Below are 15374 nucleotides of genomic sequence, written 5' to 3'. Positions count from 1 at the left end.
GTACTGTCTGCTTACCGTGACCATAACCAGGAGAGATCTCAGACTTTTCTTTATCTTCACAGGCCAAAGAGCAAGGCAAAGCAGAAGCCGATGACCAGATCACCAAGCTGGAGAAGGTAGAATTTCATTGATGCGATTAGCGAGGACACCGACAAGTTCAAGTGACTTCAGCAAAGGATAATGAGCTTAAATATCAATCTTAACATATCATAATGACTGTATTTTTTCTGTTCCAGACGAACGCCGAGCAGCAGATGAAGATCCAGGATCTTCAAGAAAAGCTTGGCAAGGTAGCGAATTTCTGCTGCGAAGATTAATGAATAATTTATACGAGCTTGTGCTTCCAAATGAAAGAGATGTAACAGCATTTTACTCTTTGAGATGATTGTATAAACTGCGGCTCTACCCTGACCTCCTTCTTCCTGTCGCTGTCTCTCTCTCTCTCTCTCTCTCTCTTCGACTGCGCTCCACAGTCTGGTTTGGTCTCTGGCCCCGAGAACAATTAAGCTGTCTTTTTAAAACCAGAGTTACTGCTTAATTATCAGCAATCAAACAGTTGTGCCTCATTAGTAAAGATAATTTCATTCTGATTGTCTTTTCCCTCAGAAATGAATATTTAAAAGCACCATCCCCTCAGCTGAGCGCATCGTGAGTTGTGGCGCTGATATCCGAGGCTGACTGAGCCCACATTTGAAATCGGTGTTCCTCCGACTCGAACAGGTTCATGAAATAATCAGTAGGGTTGGACTTTTTCTTAAAATAACTCCGTGCATTTTGTTAGAGGAGTTTATATTGGCGTCACACAGACGTTTGTTTGCTGGTAGGCACTGAAGTTTGCAGAAGGAGGTCAGTCATTCCTTATACACATGAACTTTACACCAAGACCAGGAAATGTAGATCAGCCAGACTTTTACAGTGACAGTTTTGAATGTTAGTTTTATGTTTGGGGGTTGACAGAGACGTGCAGTATTTGCATGTGACTGTTTTGAACCGTGAGAAAAAAGTAGTTGATTTGTGAAAGGTACCGGATCGGTACATCCTGCCCCGCCGATACTGTGATCGACAGAGATGAAAAAGGAGGCGTGATGGTATATATAGAATATTTTCAACGTTTTCAACGTCTTCTGAATACAGTCTGATGAGCCAGATGATACGCGTGTGTGTTGACTTATAAACATCACATCAGTAAACATACACTACTCAAAATTAACAGTTTATTCTGTGATGTATCTGAATTTTGTGTTTTGTGAATATTGTTAGTTCCCAAAAAATAATAATGGGACACACATTTCATTTGACTTTTATTGGATGCACAGGTGTATATACAGCCACATCCCAATGTCCCTACCTAATTTTGAGTATATATGTGTGAATTATACGTGGATATATAAACTATATACGGTACATAGAATAAAGAGAAAATGATGGTTGCTCTATTAAAATAGGGGAGAAAAAAGGTGATTTTAAAAGCAATCCAGGCACTCCAAAAAATGAAATATCAATATCAATACTAAAAAGCCTCTATTATAGTGGCTAAATCATTAAATGGGCAATAATTATGAAAGCCCTGATGGTAAAAACATTTCCTTCGAATGATTTTCCACCACATTTCCCTCCTCGTCTCCTGGTACTTTATTTTTGGAGTGCCTGGATTGCTTTTGAAATCACATTTATACATCAGTAGTCTACATTATTTGTCATATATCAGATTCATGTACGCTGGGACACACAGAGCTTTCTTCTGGGTCGCATGTGTTCTGTTAACTGATGGAGCTATTAATCATTCTATCAGTTCTATGATGGCATCTTATGTCGGAGTTTGGATGTGAGATTTTATAAACTGGACAAAATTCAATACAGACTTTGTATTACACTTAGTTTTGTGTGAGTAATATCTACATATGTCTTTTCCTTGTAGTCATTGAAGGCCAGCTCTGAGGCTACAGACCATCTTCAGAGTATGAGAGTGGTCAAAGAGCGCCTGGAGCGAGATCTGGAGAGGCTACAGAACAAGGAGGACTCAAGCGACAGCCTGCGTCGACGCCTCCGTGAGACTGAGGTACATACACACACACACTGTTTATACATGTTCTGGCTTCTTTTCTTTTTTCTGCGTATCATGTCATTTGCTGCTTTGCAACATTATGAACCTCTTTGTTTAAAGTGTTGCATAAATAAATCTGCCTGCGCTATCTGCTAAGCACAAAGAGCCCATATGCTCTGTTGTGAACATGTTGTTTTTTGCACCTTCCGAGGAGGAACACTTGTGCTGTGATGGCATGATAGCATGTCAGATAGCCTGAATGTTTGACACGGCTGATGATTTGACAGCTTGTTTTCACATGATTTGTGTATTTTCTGATTTGGTATAAAACTAAACCCGGAATGTGACTCATATCACAACAGTATGTTTTTCACATACAAGTGCTGTTGTTAATCATTGTTGAGAGAGAGAGACAATTTTCCTTCAAGAGAAAGGCAGTTATTGTTGCTGGTGTTATGACGCTAATCAGTCTGCATGTGACATTTTACTAATTTATTCTCGAGTGGCTCCATAGTGCCTCGGCCTCAGTGCTCCTGCTTCTGCCATAATGTGTTAACAAAAACTGTTGTTGTGCACAGTTTTCTTTCAGGACAAATTCACCGCCTCGACATCTAAATTTAATAAAAGATAAAGCAAACAATCGTATCTGTGTAATCACATTTCTTATAGTGCTACACTCGTATTCCACTTGTTTTGCTCGTACTTATCCTTTAATGTGATTATCAACAAGTGAGTAGTCTTCAATTAGCAGGTAACATAATTATCTGTCTTAAAAGCCTTTATTTGTAAATGAAATGCAGAACTGTAATTCATTAGCTTTACTAAAACGATGAAATACATTCATGTGTTTGTGTACTTTGTATCGTCTTTCATGCCGTGTCCGTAACCACATATTGATTTTACCTTGTTTTTTAAAGGGGGTTGTTATGAAATCATCTAAAGCAGCGCCTCACGTCGATCTATAGACATGTAAATTTGGCGATTAACATAGTTTAATCTGGACGGCTCAGTCGAAGGGGAAGAAAATATGCACATGGTCAAATTTTAGACAGCTCTGAAGACCTCTCGCACCCTCACACATGAATGCAAATGAGCTTTTTTAGAATCACTGTGAGGAACTTGAAATAATGAGATATAAACACTGCAGAGGTGTGTCGCTCACAGGCCAAATGGATGTGGCTGCTTCGGTATGTCATCCTTTTTTTGTCCTTGAAGTAGAGGTCCAATTAGCATTTCTACAAAAAGTGCTATGATGTCCATGTAGTAGAAAAGCATAATTACGGACCATGGAGCTTTTGACCTGAGGTTGCATCCATCAAACTAAAAAAAAAAAAACCAAAGTCTTGTTTGTGTGTCTGTGTTTGTTGTCGTGTGTGCAGGACGGCAGGAAGACTCTGGAGAACCAGGTGAAGCGGCTGGAGATCGTCGAGCGTCGGGAGACTAAACTGAAGGATGAGATCCAGAGCAAGGCCCAGCAGATTCAGCAGATGGCGGATAAGATTATGGTAACCCACCTTTTCACTACTCGCGTGGAGCTAAAATAATCAAGAGGAGGTGTGAGGTAAACATAGCTCATTGTCATCACTGCAGAGGAAGTGCTATTTTACATAATATTCCTGAAAAAAAACCTTGTGGTGTTTATTTAAGATCTTTTCTAGATGATCTGGAAATGTAAATTGCTGGTTCTACATACACGGGCCACAACGTTACCCATACAATAACGGGTTTTACATAATATAGTGTCATTTGAAAGCCCCTATATAGTCATACTACACCCACACATGTGCTTTCCATTGTTGTTGTTGAATTTCCTGATTAGTGTGGGCATGTGCGGACGTCTATGAATGACGTCTCTCTCTCACTTTCCCGTTCTGTCTTATGGTTGGACTAATTATATGTTCAACTACATATAATGACATTAAATTATGACCCATACTAGTTTATAGAGTTTGCTCACTCAATCCCCTGCATGTTTTTTGCCCAGCTCTAACCTGATCTGAGGTCTGTTTGACCAAGTGTGAGTCCCAGTGTGTGGGTGCACAGGAGAGAAGGTAATAATGAGTGCCGTGTTCCATTTAGGTGCGTCAGTTCCAGAGCGCTGTGCATTTGTTCCACTAGTGTTTTTCTTGCAATGACAAGTGAAAAAGGTCAATAAGGACTGAAGGGGTCAGGCTGATCTCATTAATATGGATGAGATCATCCCTCATGCTTACTTACACCCACTTACTCCGTCCATAGTGGTGAAGACGAATGGACTTATTAAAGGCTTTTTTCAGATTTCAGCTCAGATCTGTTTCGTGGCACAACCAGATTGGATCCAGATGGATTTTAAGGAAATCTGGACAGCAAAAAAAACCCACATGAAATTCAGATTCAAATCTCATTTGGAGGCGGTTTAAATATGCGGTTAAACTCAGATTTCAGATGTGTGTCGGTGCGAACGTCTGGCCACTCGTGTCAGATCTCAAAGCGTCGCAACACGCAACGACGGACGTTCCTCACAGCGGCTGAGCAGAATCCACACTGCTACGAGTGGAGCAGTATGGAAGACAACGCGGAGAACAACAGTCTGCTGAGTCATGCCGGGATAAATTTGTCTGCTCCGCAACTTTGACAGAGCGATTGTTTGGAGAGCGAGATGATTGATTGTGCATCCAACGTTGGAAAGCCGCGTCACCAACATATGGAGTTACAGACTCCTACGTCGTTGCCACAGCAACTCATGCAGATATGATGGTGATGTCAGGACACATGAATCCGATCTGATCACATGCAAGTACTAGTGCGGACACACTTTCTGATTCACATGTTCCTGCAGTCTGAACATCTGGCTGGAACCATCACTGATATATGTTGGCTGTCTGGAAGTATCTTCGCCTGCTTGTAACCTCGATGTTGACGTGCATAATGTGTATTTTTACGTAGGGGCTGGAGGAGAATCTGCGTGAGACCCAGTCTACAGCCCAGCGGCTGGAGACTCATCTGAAGCAGAAGGAGAAACTCTATGAGGACAAGATAAAGGTTGAACTTCACATCGTATAAACACTCTCACACACATATGCAGACTCTTTGGTGCGACGTAAAAAACAACAGACAGGTATATCCTAACGTGCTATGCTCGACAGGAAGTGCTCTGTGACGTGTTTGCTCATAGTTTAGCTGTTTTGAGTTGTGGGTGTGCTCGGGAGATCTACAGTATGTCATCCTCACATTCTCTGTCCTGTTAAGTGATATCCTGGTTATGGTTCTGTGGGCTGCCTGGCATTGAGCAGGTGTTGGAGGCCCAGATGAAGGCGGACATGGCTGATAAGGAGATGCTGGAGTCCAGTCAGAGCAAATATGAGGAGGAGGTGCGCGAGAAGTGCGGCGTCATCAGTGAACAGAAGGCGGTAAGAAGTGACCAGCTCGGCAGTGACGCTATTTCAGGCGTATCTTAACATTTATCACACTGACATAGATTTCTTTGTTTGGACTTAATCCTGGGTTTTGTTATTGTGGAGCACAAAAAATAATGAACCTTAATGTGAACCGCATTAAAGCCAGTCATGCGAGGATCTAACTGAGTGTTAAGCAGTTATACGGTCCATAATTTTTCCTCAGACCATAAATGCTATGGACTCTAAGATGAACAGCCTGGAGCAGAGAATCGCTGAGCTGTCTGAGGCCAACAAACTGGCAGCCAACAGCAGCATCTACACCCAGAAGAACATGTAAGTAGAGAAACACAAAATGTTAGAAAAACTTCCTCCATCCATGAATTCAACTCTAAGCTGTGGCATTTTAATATCCCCAGTAAACTATTAGCTTCAGTCTTCAGCCTAAAGAGGATGTTGCTTGTCCAAAATAGCACCTGGAAGCAAGTCTGTCTTCGCCGATGTACAGTTACACACAATGGCGTCACACCAGCTTGTTTTACCTCCTATTGAACTTCATTCTTTTGCATGTTCTCGGCAGGAAAGCACAGGAGGAGATGATCTCAGAGCTTCGCCAGCAGAAGTTCTACTTGGAGTCTCAGGCCGGGAAGTTGGAGGCCCAGAATGCCAAACTGGAGGAGCACCTGGAGAAAATGAGCCAGCAGGAGCAAAGCAATAAGAGCCGAGTGCTGGAGCTGGAGACGAGGCTCCGAGAGGTGAGGGGACGTGATGGAGAGGAGAAGCAGAAGGCCTCACAGATTGCTGGATCGCTGCTCTTCTTATCCGACTCTTCTATGCCTAATTCTGTTTCCGAGTAATTTTCGTTTGACACCATGTGGAGTATTTACACAAAGAGTCTGTTTAATGTCTGAGCCGAAGAGCTTTTCAATATTCAATGGATGAAGTTGAGCACCGAGCCCTTTTTTCATTTATTCTCATCTGGCTCTAAATAGTGGAAACACACCTGTGTATAATTGCTTTTCTAAACTGCTGGTCGAGGACATAATTATTTTGCATCATGACCCCAAGAGGAGGCAGGTGCAGCATGTGAAACAGTCGTTGAATCGTTATGAAGAGCCTAATGAAGCGTTCCAGACGATGTTGGAAACTTCCAACCTGAAAGAGTTCCAGGTGTCAAACGGCAAAAGTGAACGAAGACAGTAAGAGAACGATGTCTCTGTGTACGCACAGGTGAACCCTCGAGTGCAGCCTGCTTCCATATATCTGACACATGAGGTAACCAGCTGCATTATACATTTTATTTTACAGCAGATTCCCTTCGCTGGCCTAATACAAACACTGTTGTCCACAAACACGTCCTATCGCCTCCCCAGGGTCCTGCCATTGTTGTGTGAAGTCAGACAACTGCTCCCTTGTCAAGTCCCTTTGATTGACGAGCCCCGAGTTTACATGATTTATTTTTATTTTCATGTCATGCACATACAGCGTCCGACCCTCCACAGTTTACAAGACACCAGAAAAACAGTTTCTGTGGTCAAGCAGTTCAGAACCAAAGCTTGACTAAGACAATCTGCAACAGTGAAGGTTTCTTTCCTGAAGGACAGCTCAATGTTTTTTAATAATCAGTCAACCAAAAGTCTTTTTAGTAAAAGGTACATCAACAGGCAAAATACAAGAACCTCATTCTCAGTTTCACCTTTAGCTCACACTGCAAACAATCTGTCCTCCTCCAGAGTGGCACTAAACCTGCCTGTCTCCGAGGCTGACGCTGATGTTCATGAGCGTAACTGTGCACAAAGGGAACTTTGTTTTTTATTTGAATTATACTTACACATAACGTTTGCCTTTTTTTTTCCTTTAAGAGACAGTAGGTCTCACAATTCCTCCTTTGAGTGGCTTTTCATTGAACCTTTTCGAGTAGTAGACTGGAAATGTCTAGGCGATGGGAGCTGGTAGAGTCTTGAGCAAATCTTGTACAGGACTTCAGAAATTGAGTCTTATAAGATTTAAATTATGGCCTTAGAATAATAATAAGTTGGAGGCTATATTGTGAAACACTATATATATTTGATATTTTGAAATCTCTTCAAAAGCACAATCATTGACACTGATGACTAAGTGGATAAAGGCAAACATCAGAGCAGGTAGAACAGAAAATCACATCACTTCACTGTAATGCAGCATTTAAAACCAGGAAAAGACAACACTTATGTCAGATCACCATATAATACGATCCATACTCTCTCTTCTCCTTAATTCTGTGCAGAACAAAACCCACTTTAATCCAGATGTAACAGAAAAGACCAGCACAAAAAATCCAAATGCAGTCACGCAATTTGAAGCGTTAGTGTCTGCTCCTTGGGGGGTGAATCACTTCCTCCTTCCTCCCTCACCCTGGATGCTCCCTACATTTCTGTCTCCCTTTTGCAGATCGGGCTGGAGCACGAGGAGCAAAAGCTGGAGATTAAGCGTCAGGTGACCGAGCTGACGCTGTCGCTGCAGGAGCGCGAGTCGCAGATCAGCAACCTGCAGGCAGCTCGCCACGCTCTGGAGGGCCAACTGCAGCAGGCCAAGAGCGAGCTGGAGGACACCACCGCCGAGGCCGAGGAGGAGATCACTGTGCTCAGAGTGAGGGAGAAAGACAGAAAGACAGTAGAGGAGAGCTGACGGTGGTGTCTCCTTGTATGTTGTTTCATTCAGGCACTAAAATGTCTCCCTCTGTCTTTCTTGTCGTACCTGTTAGGCACACAGAGACGAGATACAACGAAAGTTTGATGCCTTGAGAGACAGCTGTGCGGTGAGATGTTCACTCCTTTTTTCTTTTTCTTTTTCTTCTTTTTTTTTTTTCCGCTCCTTCACTCTTTCCAGGAATAGACAGCCCTTCTCACACCGAGCACCAGCTGACTCATCACATATCATCACACATATCCATATGTTGCTGTCATTCTTGGGTAAACTGGATTCATTTAAAAAAAAAAAAAAAAAAAACTCTGTTTCAGCTTTAAGCTTTAAAAGTTTGGGATCACCAGCCACAAAAGCTTGATTCAGGCAGGACAACTCACTCTTTTTTTGTCCCTTGATTAATTATTAGTTGATTTTGTTTTTCCATTATGTCATCAGCCACAACTAAGTGATATTATCCTGTTATCATAAGAATCAGAATCGTTTGTATTTCTTGGTAAGTTCTCACGTACGGGGAATTTGTCTTGTCATGCAACACGACAAACAATATTAAAAATCAATGAAAGATTTACTCCAGAAATAAACAACAAGGAGTTTTTGTCAGTGTTTGCTGTTCTTCCATGTGTCCAGAGATTTTCATTTCCTCTCTATTTTACAAATCTGCATTATTACATCATCACCAGATCTTCTGATGATGAGGCACCATGTGTTGCCAACCTATTAATGATGATGCATCAAGATCTCAAATTAGCCGCCTTCTTATAGAGCAAGACGCATCTTTTATTAATCAGATGAACATGCACATTTTCTTAAGTAGATGTAGCTCTTCACCAGACGCTATGTGTCATAATCCCAAAGGTTTCACAATCTGCACATCAGAACTATCGCATTTGTTTTTTTTGTGTTGTTATTTTTGTCACTTGTTTCGTTATTAACGTGGCGCTCTGGTGTCCCACTAACCTTAAAGAGGATGATGCATGCATGTTTGAGGGATCTGAGTGCCTTCAGTTTGATTTACCTCGAACAAACACCGAGACCATCGTGATATTCCTTCATTTCATTGCCTTACTTTTGAGATCCTCCCACTCACAAACTGTTCTAGCACAGTCCATAGATTCAGCTGGCCAGTGTTCAGGCACACGCAGCCAAATTCTGCGACGAGCAGAGCTTGAAATGCCACCGCATTTTTTTTGCCCTGCCAAGACTTGTGCTGTTGGTGTATCTGTGAGTCTGTCTGTTGGACACTCTGGACCGGAGCGACATGTCTTGGGGAGCCAAATTGTCATTAAATTTAGAAAAGGTCCCCTGAGCGAGATTCTTAATCCATTGACTTTTCATCCAGGATCACTTTTAGTGCTCCGTCTAACCCAGCACTTACAGCAGGCCATTATTTTCATTTGTACAGACGCATATATCACAACCTAGAGTACCAACCTTCCTGAAATACACCGAGCACTTTCATGCTCCGCAAAGAATGAACTCCTGCCACTTTAGCACTTTCCTCCAGTCCTTTAAGCCAAAAGGTCAACTTTGCACCCAATCAAAAGACTGAAATAAAACATGATTTTTTTTATTTTTATTTTAGCCACACTGCTGTCGAAGGTGCAATATGTAAGAATGGGCTGCCTGTCGAGCTCATACCCAAAACAAATAGAAGGCAGCGTATCACCAGAGTAACACTCGCTGCTGCCAACTGTGACCACCGTTAGCTTGTTAGCACAGCTAGCCGTGCAGCTCGTTGTCTGGACTGGGAGCCTGGAGAAAGTGTAGTACAGGAGTCAGTGTTAGCTGTTTAGCATGCTAAATCCAGTAGATACACTGTAGAGTCATAGTCTTCACTGGTGGTGTACTCTATTCAAATGTGGAGACAAAGAACTGGCTCAAAGCTTATTTTGACAGGTTTATAATAGTGACATTTGAGAGTCGTTTTTTTTTTAAAAGAGCACATTGTTGCTTCTGGGATCTGAACTTCGCAGAGCTAACATGAGCAATATGAGGAGGTTTATTATGAGACTACAGACATTTGTCAGCCGTTATATATTTTTGTTATGCTTCTTCCACTGAGGTAGCTTCGCTTTTGATATCTTTGGCTGCACATGACGGTTATGAGCAACGTTTAAATCTACAAGGATTAACTCAGCTGAAGTTCCAGCAGACTTGCAGTATCGATACGAAGATCAGCTACAACATTACAGCCACTGACAGGTTAAGTGAGTAACATTGATCGTCTTGTTAGAAGGCAAATGTCCTGCTGGGAAACCTTTCGGCCCTGGCATTCATGTGGATGCTACTTTACATGCACCACCCACCCAAACACTACTGCAGGCTTTGTACAGCCGTCATATTAATGGTACACGCCGATGGCACCGGTCCTCCAAGTAGGACAATGGACGCTGACTCACCACAGAAACTGCTCAGGGACGGCACATGGACCGAGATAAAGAGCTAAAGCCGTCAACTGGGGCCCCAAATTTCACCCAGATGCCAAAGTAATCAGTCGGCTGATTGAAGTCTGATCTGTTGTTGCTCCAGAGTTTATCGGACTTGGCTCTGACCCATTGAGGGATGGACACAGGACCTCTGGAGGTGTTCTATGATGTCGGGCACCAGGACACCTGTGGGTTGTGAACAGGTGCCACCATAGATCAGACTCAATCCAGCAGGTCCCGCAGATCCTTGATCGAATTGGGATGTGGGGGAATTTGTAGGCGAGGTCGACACCAAAGCCCTTTGTCATGTTCCTCCAGACGTTCCTGAGCAGTTTTTGTGGTGTGTCAGAGTGAAATGTTGGGGAGTGAGGATGCTATGAGGGGGTGTACATTGTCTGTGACACTGTTTGGGTGGATGGTGGTTGTCAAGTGGACCAATATTCTTCAAGTTTCCCCCGAATAACGCCGCATGGTAACAAGATATCCAGTCTTATGCACTTGGTTTGTCGATGTCGTGGCTGATCAGTGTATATACTGCAGTTTTATCCTCGTTAGTCGCCCATATCTAGGTAGCAAAGATAAGTGGCAACGCTGAAAATCTTTGATTAAATCAACTTCGACAGCTCATATCAGCTGTTCCGTCTGTTTCATAGAACGCGCAGATGTTCCTCTATGTGTCGTACAGTCAGCGTAATCTAAATGTTACGCTAATTTTAGTCAAAGAAATTGTGTGGCAGACTTGATGCCTCTCTAACTGTGCTCTTTATTTGCTCTGTACCCACGGCCTTTGCAAATAGCGCTGAGCGATGTATTCAGCAGTGTCGAGGATACCAAAGCTCCGGATGTGATTTACTTTAGGTCTGCGAGTCTGTCTATAGATTGGGATGACAGACAAGTAGAGTAAATAGAGAGGCTTGCCAGATCACCACTGTATCCATTGCAGCGTTGACTTCCTCGGCCCGCCTTAAGTATTTAGTTGCTGCTGTCAGTCGCCTGCCTCAGGGGAGCAGAAGCACTGAGTCAGTGCAGAACAGACAGCTAATTTATGTACTTAAAAGCTTTGCCTCTCCCCCCCCCCCCATCCCCGCCACCTGGAAGTTCTGCGTGGTACACATGTTCCCATGAGAGCTGAGAATAAGGGGCTCTTAACAGGCAGCCTCAGCAGCCTCTAGCTCTCATTTCCCCACAGTAGTCACGGCTGATTAAGGGAACAGACTGGTGCTGATGAAATGATTAGCCTGCTCTGAGTGCTGCCTGGGTTCAAGAAGTAGCCTCACTATCATGATTACGGCATTATATCACTCACCTAGATATCGGCATCATGTAATAATGCAGCAGCAGAGTTTAGACTGTGTGGGGTGTTGGGTTGAGTTTTTGCGTGGTCGAGGAGTAATATGCACAATGCTGTACATGCACGAGGAGGGGAGAGTCTTGGTTGATATATTTTGGGTTCAGCATGGGTGGTCTCTGTACGTCTGAGCATCCTGTTAACTCCCCCCCTCCTGCAGGTCATCACAGATCTGGAGGAGCAGCTGACCACGCTGACGCAGGAGAACGCCGAGCTGAACCGCCAGAACTTCTACCTGTCCAAGCAGCTGGATGAGGCCTCCGACGAGAGAGAAGACCGACTGCAGCTCGGCCAGGACGTGGACAGGCTGCGGCGGGAGGTGGCCGACCGTGAAATGCACCTTAACAACCAGAAACAGGTTCGTGGCAGCCAGTGGTGTGTGTGAAGGTGTGTGTCCGTTCTCTGGAAGCCAATTCAGACGGACAGGCAACGCTCAACTATGCAAAAGTCGGAGTTACAGGCACCTTGCAGAGCTTTTGGACCTTTCGTAGCAATATGGAGCGATAATTTCATACCACATTACGTTGCTCCTCATCCACCAACACGCAGGGATGCAAATAAAAAAACTCTTGACCCTTTCCATACTCATTCTCTCTGGGGCCCTACGCACATCCACCGCTATTCATTCGAGTATCTGCAGGCCCTGTTGTCACATTAGGATCTTGTGTCCTCAGTTCCCCCTTTTCCCACCAGACACGGGTGATGTGATACACACTCCTGCCAGTTGATTCCACACCACTCGGCTGATCTACAGATGGCGGTAACGCACCGAGTTGCGCCAACAGAGACGGTGAGGAGGAAGAGTGCTAGCTAGTTAGCTAACAGGGATGTAAACAGTACAGGTTGGACATTGATTAAAAATCAGCAGAGGGTGTATTGATGGAAGGTTAGCTGAGGTTGTTGGCCTTGTTGAACAGCTTTTTGAATCTCCGCAGGGCACTTTGAATAGATTGTAATGGAACATTTTGATCAGATTCCACCTGCATTGTTTCTCTTAGTGCTCTTGTGTGTATTTGGATTATTATCCAGTTGATTTATTCATATTTAAGAGCTGTTTCGGAGGAGTTTGAACTCTGACATGATTGAAATGAAACAGGGAAAACACTGCAGTCTTTCATCCATTCCTTCTCTTTAATTGGTCGCTATCACCAAGTAAACACACGCTAACAGCTGACTCTTGAGCCCAGTCACAGTGCATAGCATTTAGCCAACAAATCACCACTGCGGTCTAGTAGTTTAAAGATTTCTGCATGAAGCGGCACAAAATGTCATTAGTTGAAAACTTTGGGGGGGGAAAAAAAAAAAAACCCCAGCTGATTTCAGCTTTCTAAGACAGTTGTACTCCCTCCTGCAGTTCAGGCTCCGTCCCCCTGCCCACTTCCCACTCACCGCCAGTCAGACACCAGGTTTTCACTTACTCACATTATGTGATATCTCCACAGTACCTTTGACAGGTGACCTAGACATCTCTCGGAGCTCTGACACTGTTAAGCGTAAATCAGTCGAGAGAAACCCTGGGAATATTTCAGTATTGCCGTGTGCTGTATTCTGCTGCAGCGAGAGAGCTTGCAAGCGAGGAGGCTGTGTGATGTGTGCGCGGCCCCTGTGGGAGGATATGTGTGTGGGTGTCCAGCAGCGCTCTCGGCCCTGCTGGTTGTGTAACCAGCGATGGAAGTCATAGACGAGGGATGGGGTGGTGTGTGGGAGGGATGTGTCATCCCCATCACTCCCAGGTCGTGTCAGCTGTGGAAGCGTTGGACTTCTGAGGGCCGTGGTGTTGCTGCAGCACCAGCACAGGCTATATTTGTCTCCCAATGCTTTGTCTAAAGACATGAAAACACAGCGCTTTGTGTAGGCCCTGTGAACAACATAGAAACACATTCTGTGTCCAAACATGGCGTGTAAATGACTCCACAGGAGAGCTGGTGCTGTTTCTGTGATTGCAGATTTGGGCTTATTGTTTAAACTGCAGGTACAGGGAATCATCAAGCTCCAGGTATGTTATTAAAGCTGCCATAAAAAACCTCCTCTGTACTTAATTTTAAGCATCACTTCTGGTTGATAACCATTCATTTAACCAAACATTAAAACCTCTGCTAGCCCCAAATCGTCTTTGCTGTGCTGCAGCAGCTGGAAATTCCTGAGAGAAGCGTGCACACGGCTGCTCCGGATAATCTTTTTTTTTATTATTTTGGGAACTGTAAAAGCAGGATGACAGTGTCGGGAGCGCGGCATTCACATACGCCAACCTGCCTCCACCCGTCTCCCATTCGTTGTGAGACAGCACAGATAAAAAAGAGACAGAATTTAAATTTAGTAATAGCAAGTTACTTCCATTACTTGTTTAATGTACCTGGATGTGCTGACTCTATAAACTTCGTGCACCTTCTTTACATGGATGTTTCCTCTTAAAGCAGCTCTGTGGATCTTTTGTGTGTTGCACTAGAAGCCAGTCGTTAGTTTATGTCAGTGGACTCCATTTATAATCTAACTTTAGCTACGTTGTGTGTAAAGTCACATGATTTTTGAAATCCACAGCAGCAGCAGCATTAAACGACCAGGAGAGATGAGGGACTCAAAAAATGAGAAGGGGGAACGTGTAGTTTTTGTGAAGACAACAAAAATCAGAAGAATTTCAGTGACTGATTTTCTTCTGGCTAAACAAACTACCTTAACAAACTCTCTTCGTTTTTAGGACTGAATAAAATGAATACTGAATGAATAACTGACATTAACATCAAGTTGATTAGGGTGATATTTCACTTCGAATTAAAGTGATTACAAGAATTAATTGCGTGTTTATGAAGCAGTCTGTGATTCCTCTGATGATTATAAATGACCAGTAACACCAAACGAGACCATCAGCGAACAGACTGCTGTTTTTATATAGTTATTGTTAACGCCTGTGATCGGGTCTGATCACACACATCACATATACCATTACAAATAAATACATCACCTCATTGTGATCCATCCCTCTGTCACACCGCCAACACGCTAAAGATTTTTACAACAGCAGGCGCTGGTGTCGTACTTTAAGTCAAAATTGTAGTATTGCTACTTAGTGTATCATAGTCATTTGACAAGCTGTGGGATGAAAAGTACGAAGCTATTGAACTACAACTCTCGTCTGTGAAATTGTCTATTAACTGAGACCCTCTGAGATGTTGAGTTGTGTCCTTGGCGTCATTTAAATCCTCCTCTGTGCCAGAACCTCGAGACGCTCAAGACCACGTGCACCATGCTGGAGGAGCAGGTCGTGGAGCTGGAGAGCATGAACGACGAGCTGCTGGAGAAGGAGAGACAGTGGGACGCCTGGAGGGCAACGCTGGAGGACGAGAAGAACCAGGCCGAGAGACGGACCAGGGAGGTCCAGAGAATGCTGGACACGGAGAAACAGAACAGGTTATAAGAACGCCCACACGCACACTGCAGCGCTTTAATTGTGTGGGCATTTATTGACTGAAGTGACCCTCAAATTTGTATAAAGTTCTCAC

At 43.7% G+C, this 15374-nt stretch overlaps 1 protein-coding gene across 13 annotated transcripts in view; it reads left to right on the top strand.

Annotated features, from left to right (window-relative positions):
- Nucleotides 1-15374, top strand: part of LOC119020180 (citron Rho-interacting kinase) — a 50214-nt gene that overhangs the window by 18434 nt on the left and 16406 nt on the right. For all 13 annotated transcript variants that reach the window (XM_037099372.1, XM_037099370.1, XM_037099369.1 and 10 more), the window contains 12 exons: nucleotides 63-116; nucleotides 237-290; nucleotides 1919-2059; nucleotides 3424-3549; nucleotides 4970-5065; nucleotides 5317-5433; nucleotides 5645-5754; nucleotides 5999-6173; nucleotides 7849-8046; nucleotides 8162-8215; nucleotides 12038-12235; nucleotides 15089-15282. In XM_037099372.1, the coding sequence (XP_036955267.1) occupies nucleotides 63-116; nucleotides 237-290; nucleotides 1919-2059; nucleotides 3424-3549; nucleotides 4970-5065; nucleotides 5317-5433; nucleotides 5645-5754; nucleotides 5999-6173; nucleotides 7849-8046; nucleotides 8162-8215; nucleotides 12038-12235; nucleotides 15089-15282 (1517 nt within the window). The remainder of the gene's footprint in view (nucleotides 1-62; nucleotides 117-236; nucleotides 291-1918; nucleotides 2060-3423; nucleotides 3550-4969; nucleotides 5066-5316; nucleotides 5434-5644; nucleotides 5755-5998; nucleotides 6174-7848; nucleotides 8047-8161; nucleotides 8216-12037; nucleotides 12236-15088; nucleotides 15283-15374) is intronic.

Source organism: Acanthopagrus latus, chromosome 5, assembly GCF_904848185.1.
Source record: "Acanthopagrus latus isolate v.2019 chromosome 5, fAcaLat1.1, whole genome shotgun sequence".
Taxonomy (NCBI): domain Eukaryota; kingdom Metazoa; phylum Chordata; class Actinopteri; order Spariformes; family Sparidae; genus Acanthopagrus; species Acanthopagrus latus.
Note: the sequence above shows the minus strand (reverse complement) of the source record. Positions and strands in the feature narration are given on the sequence as shown.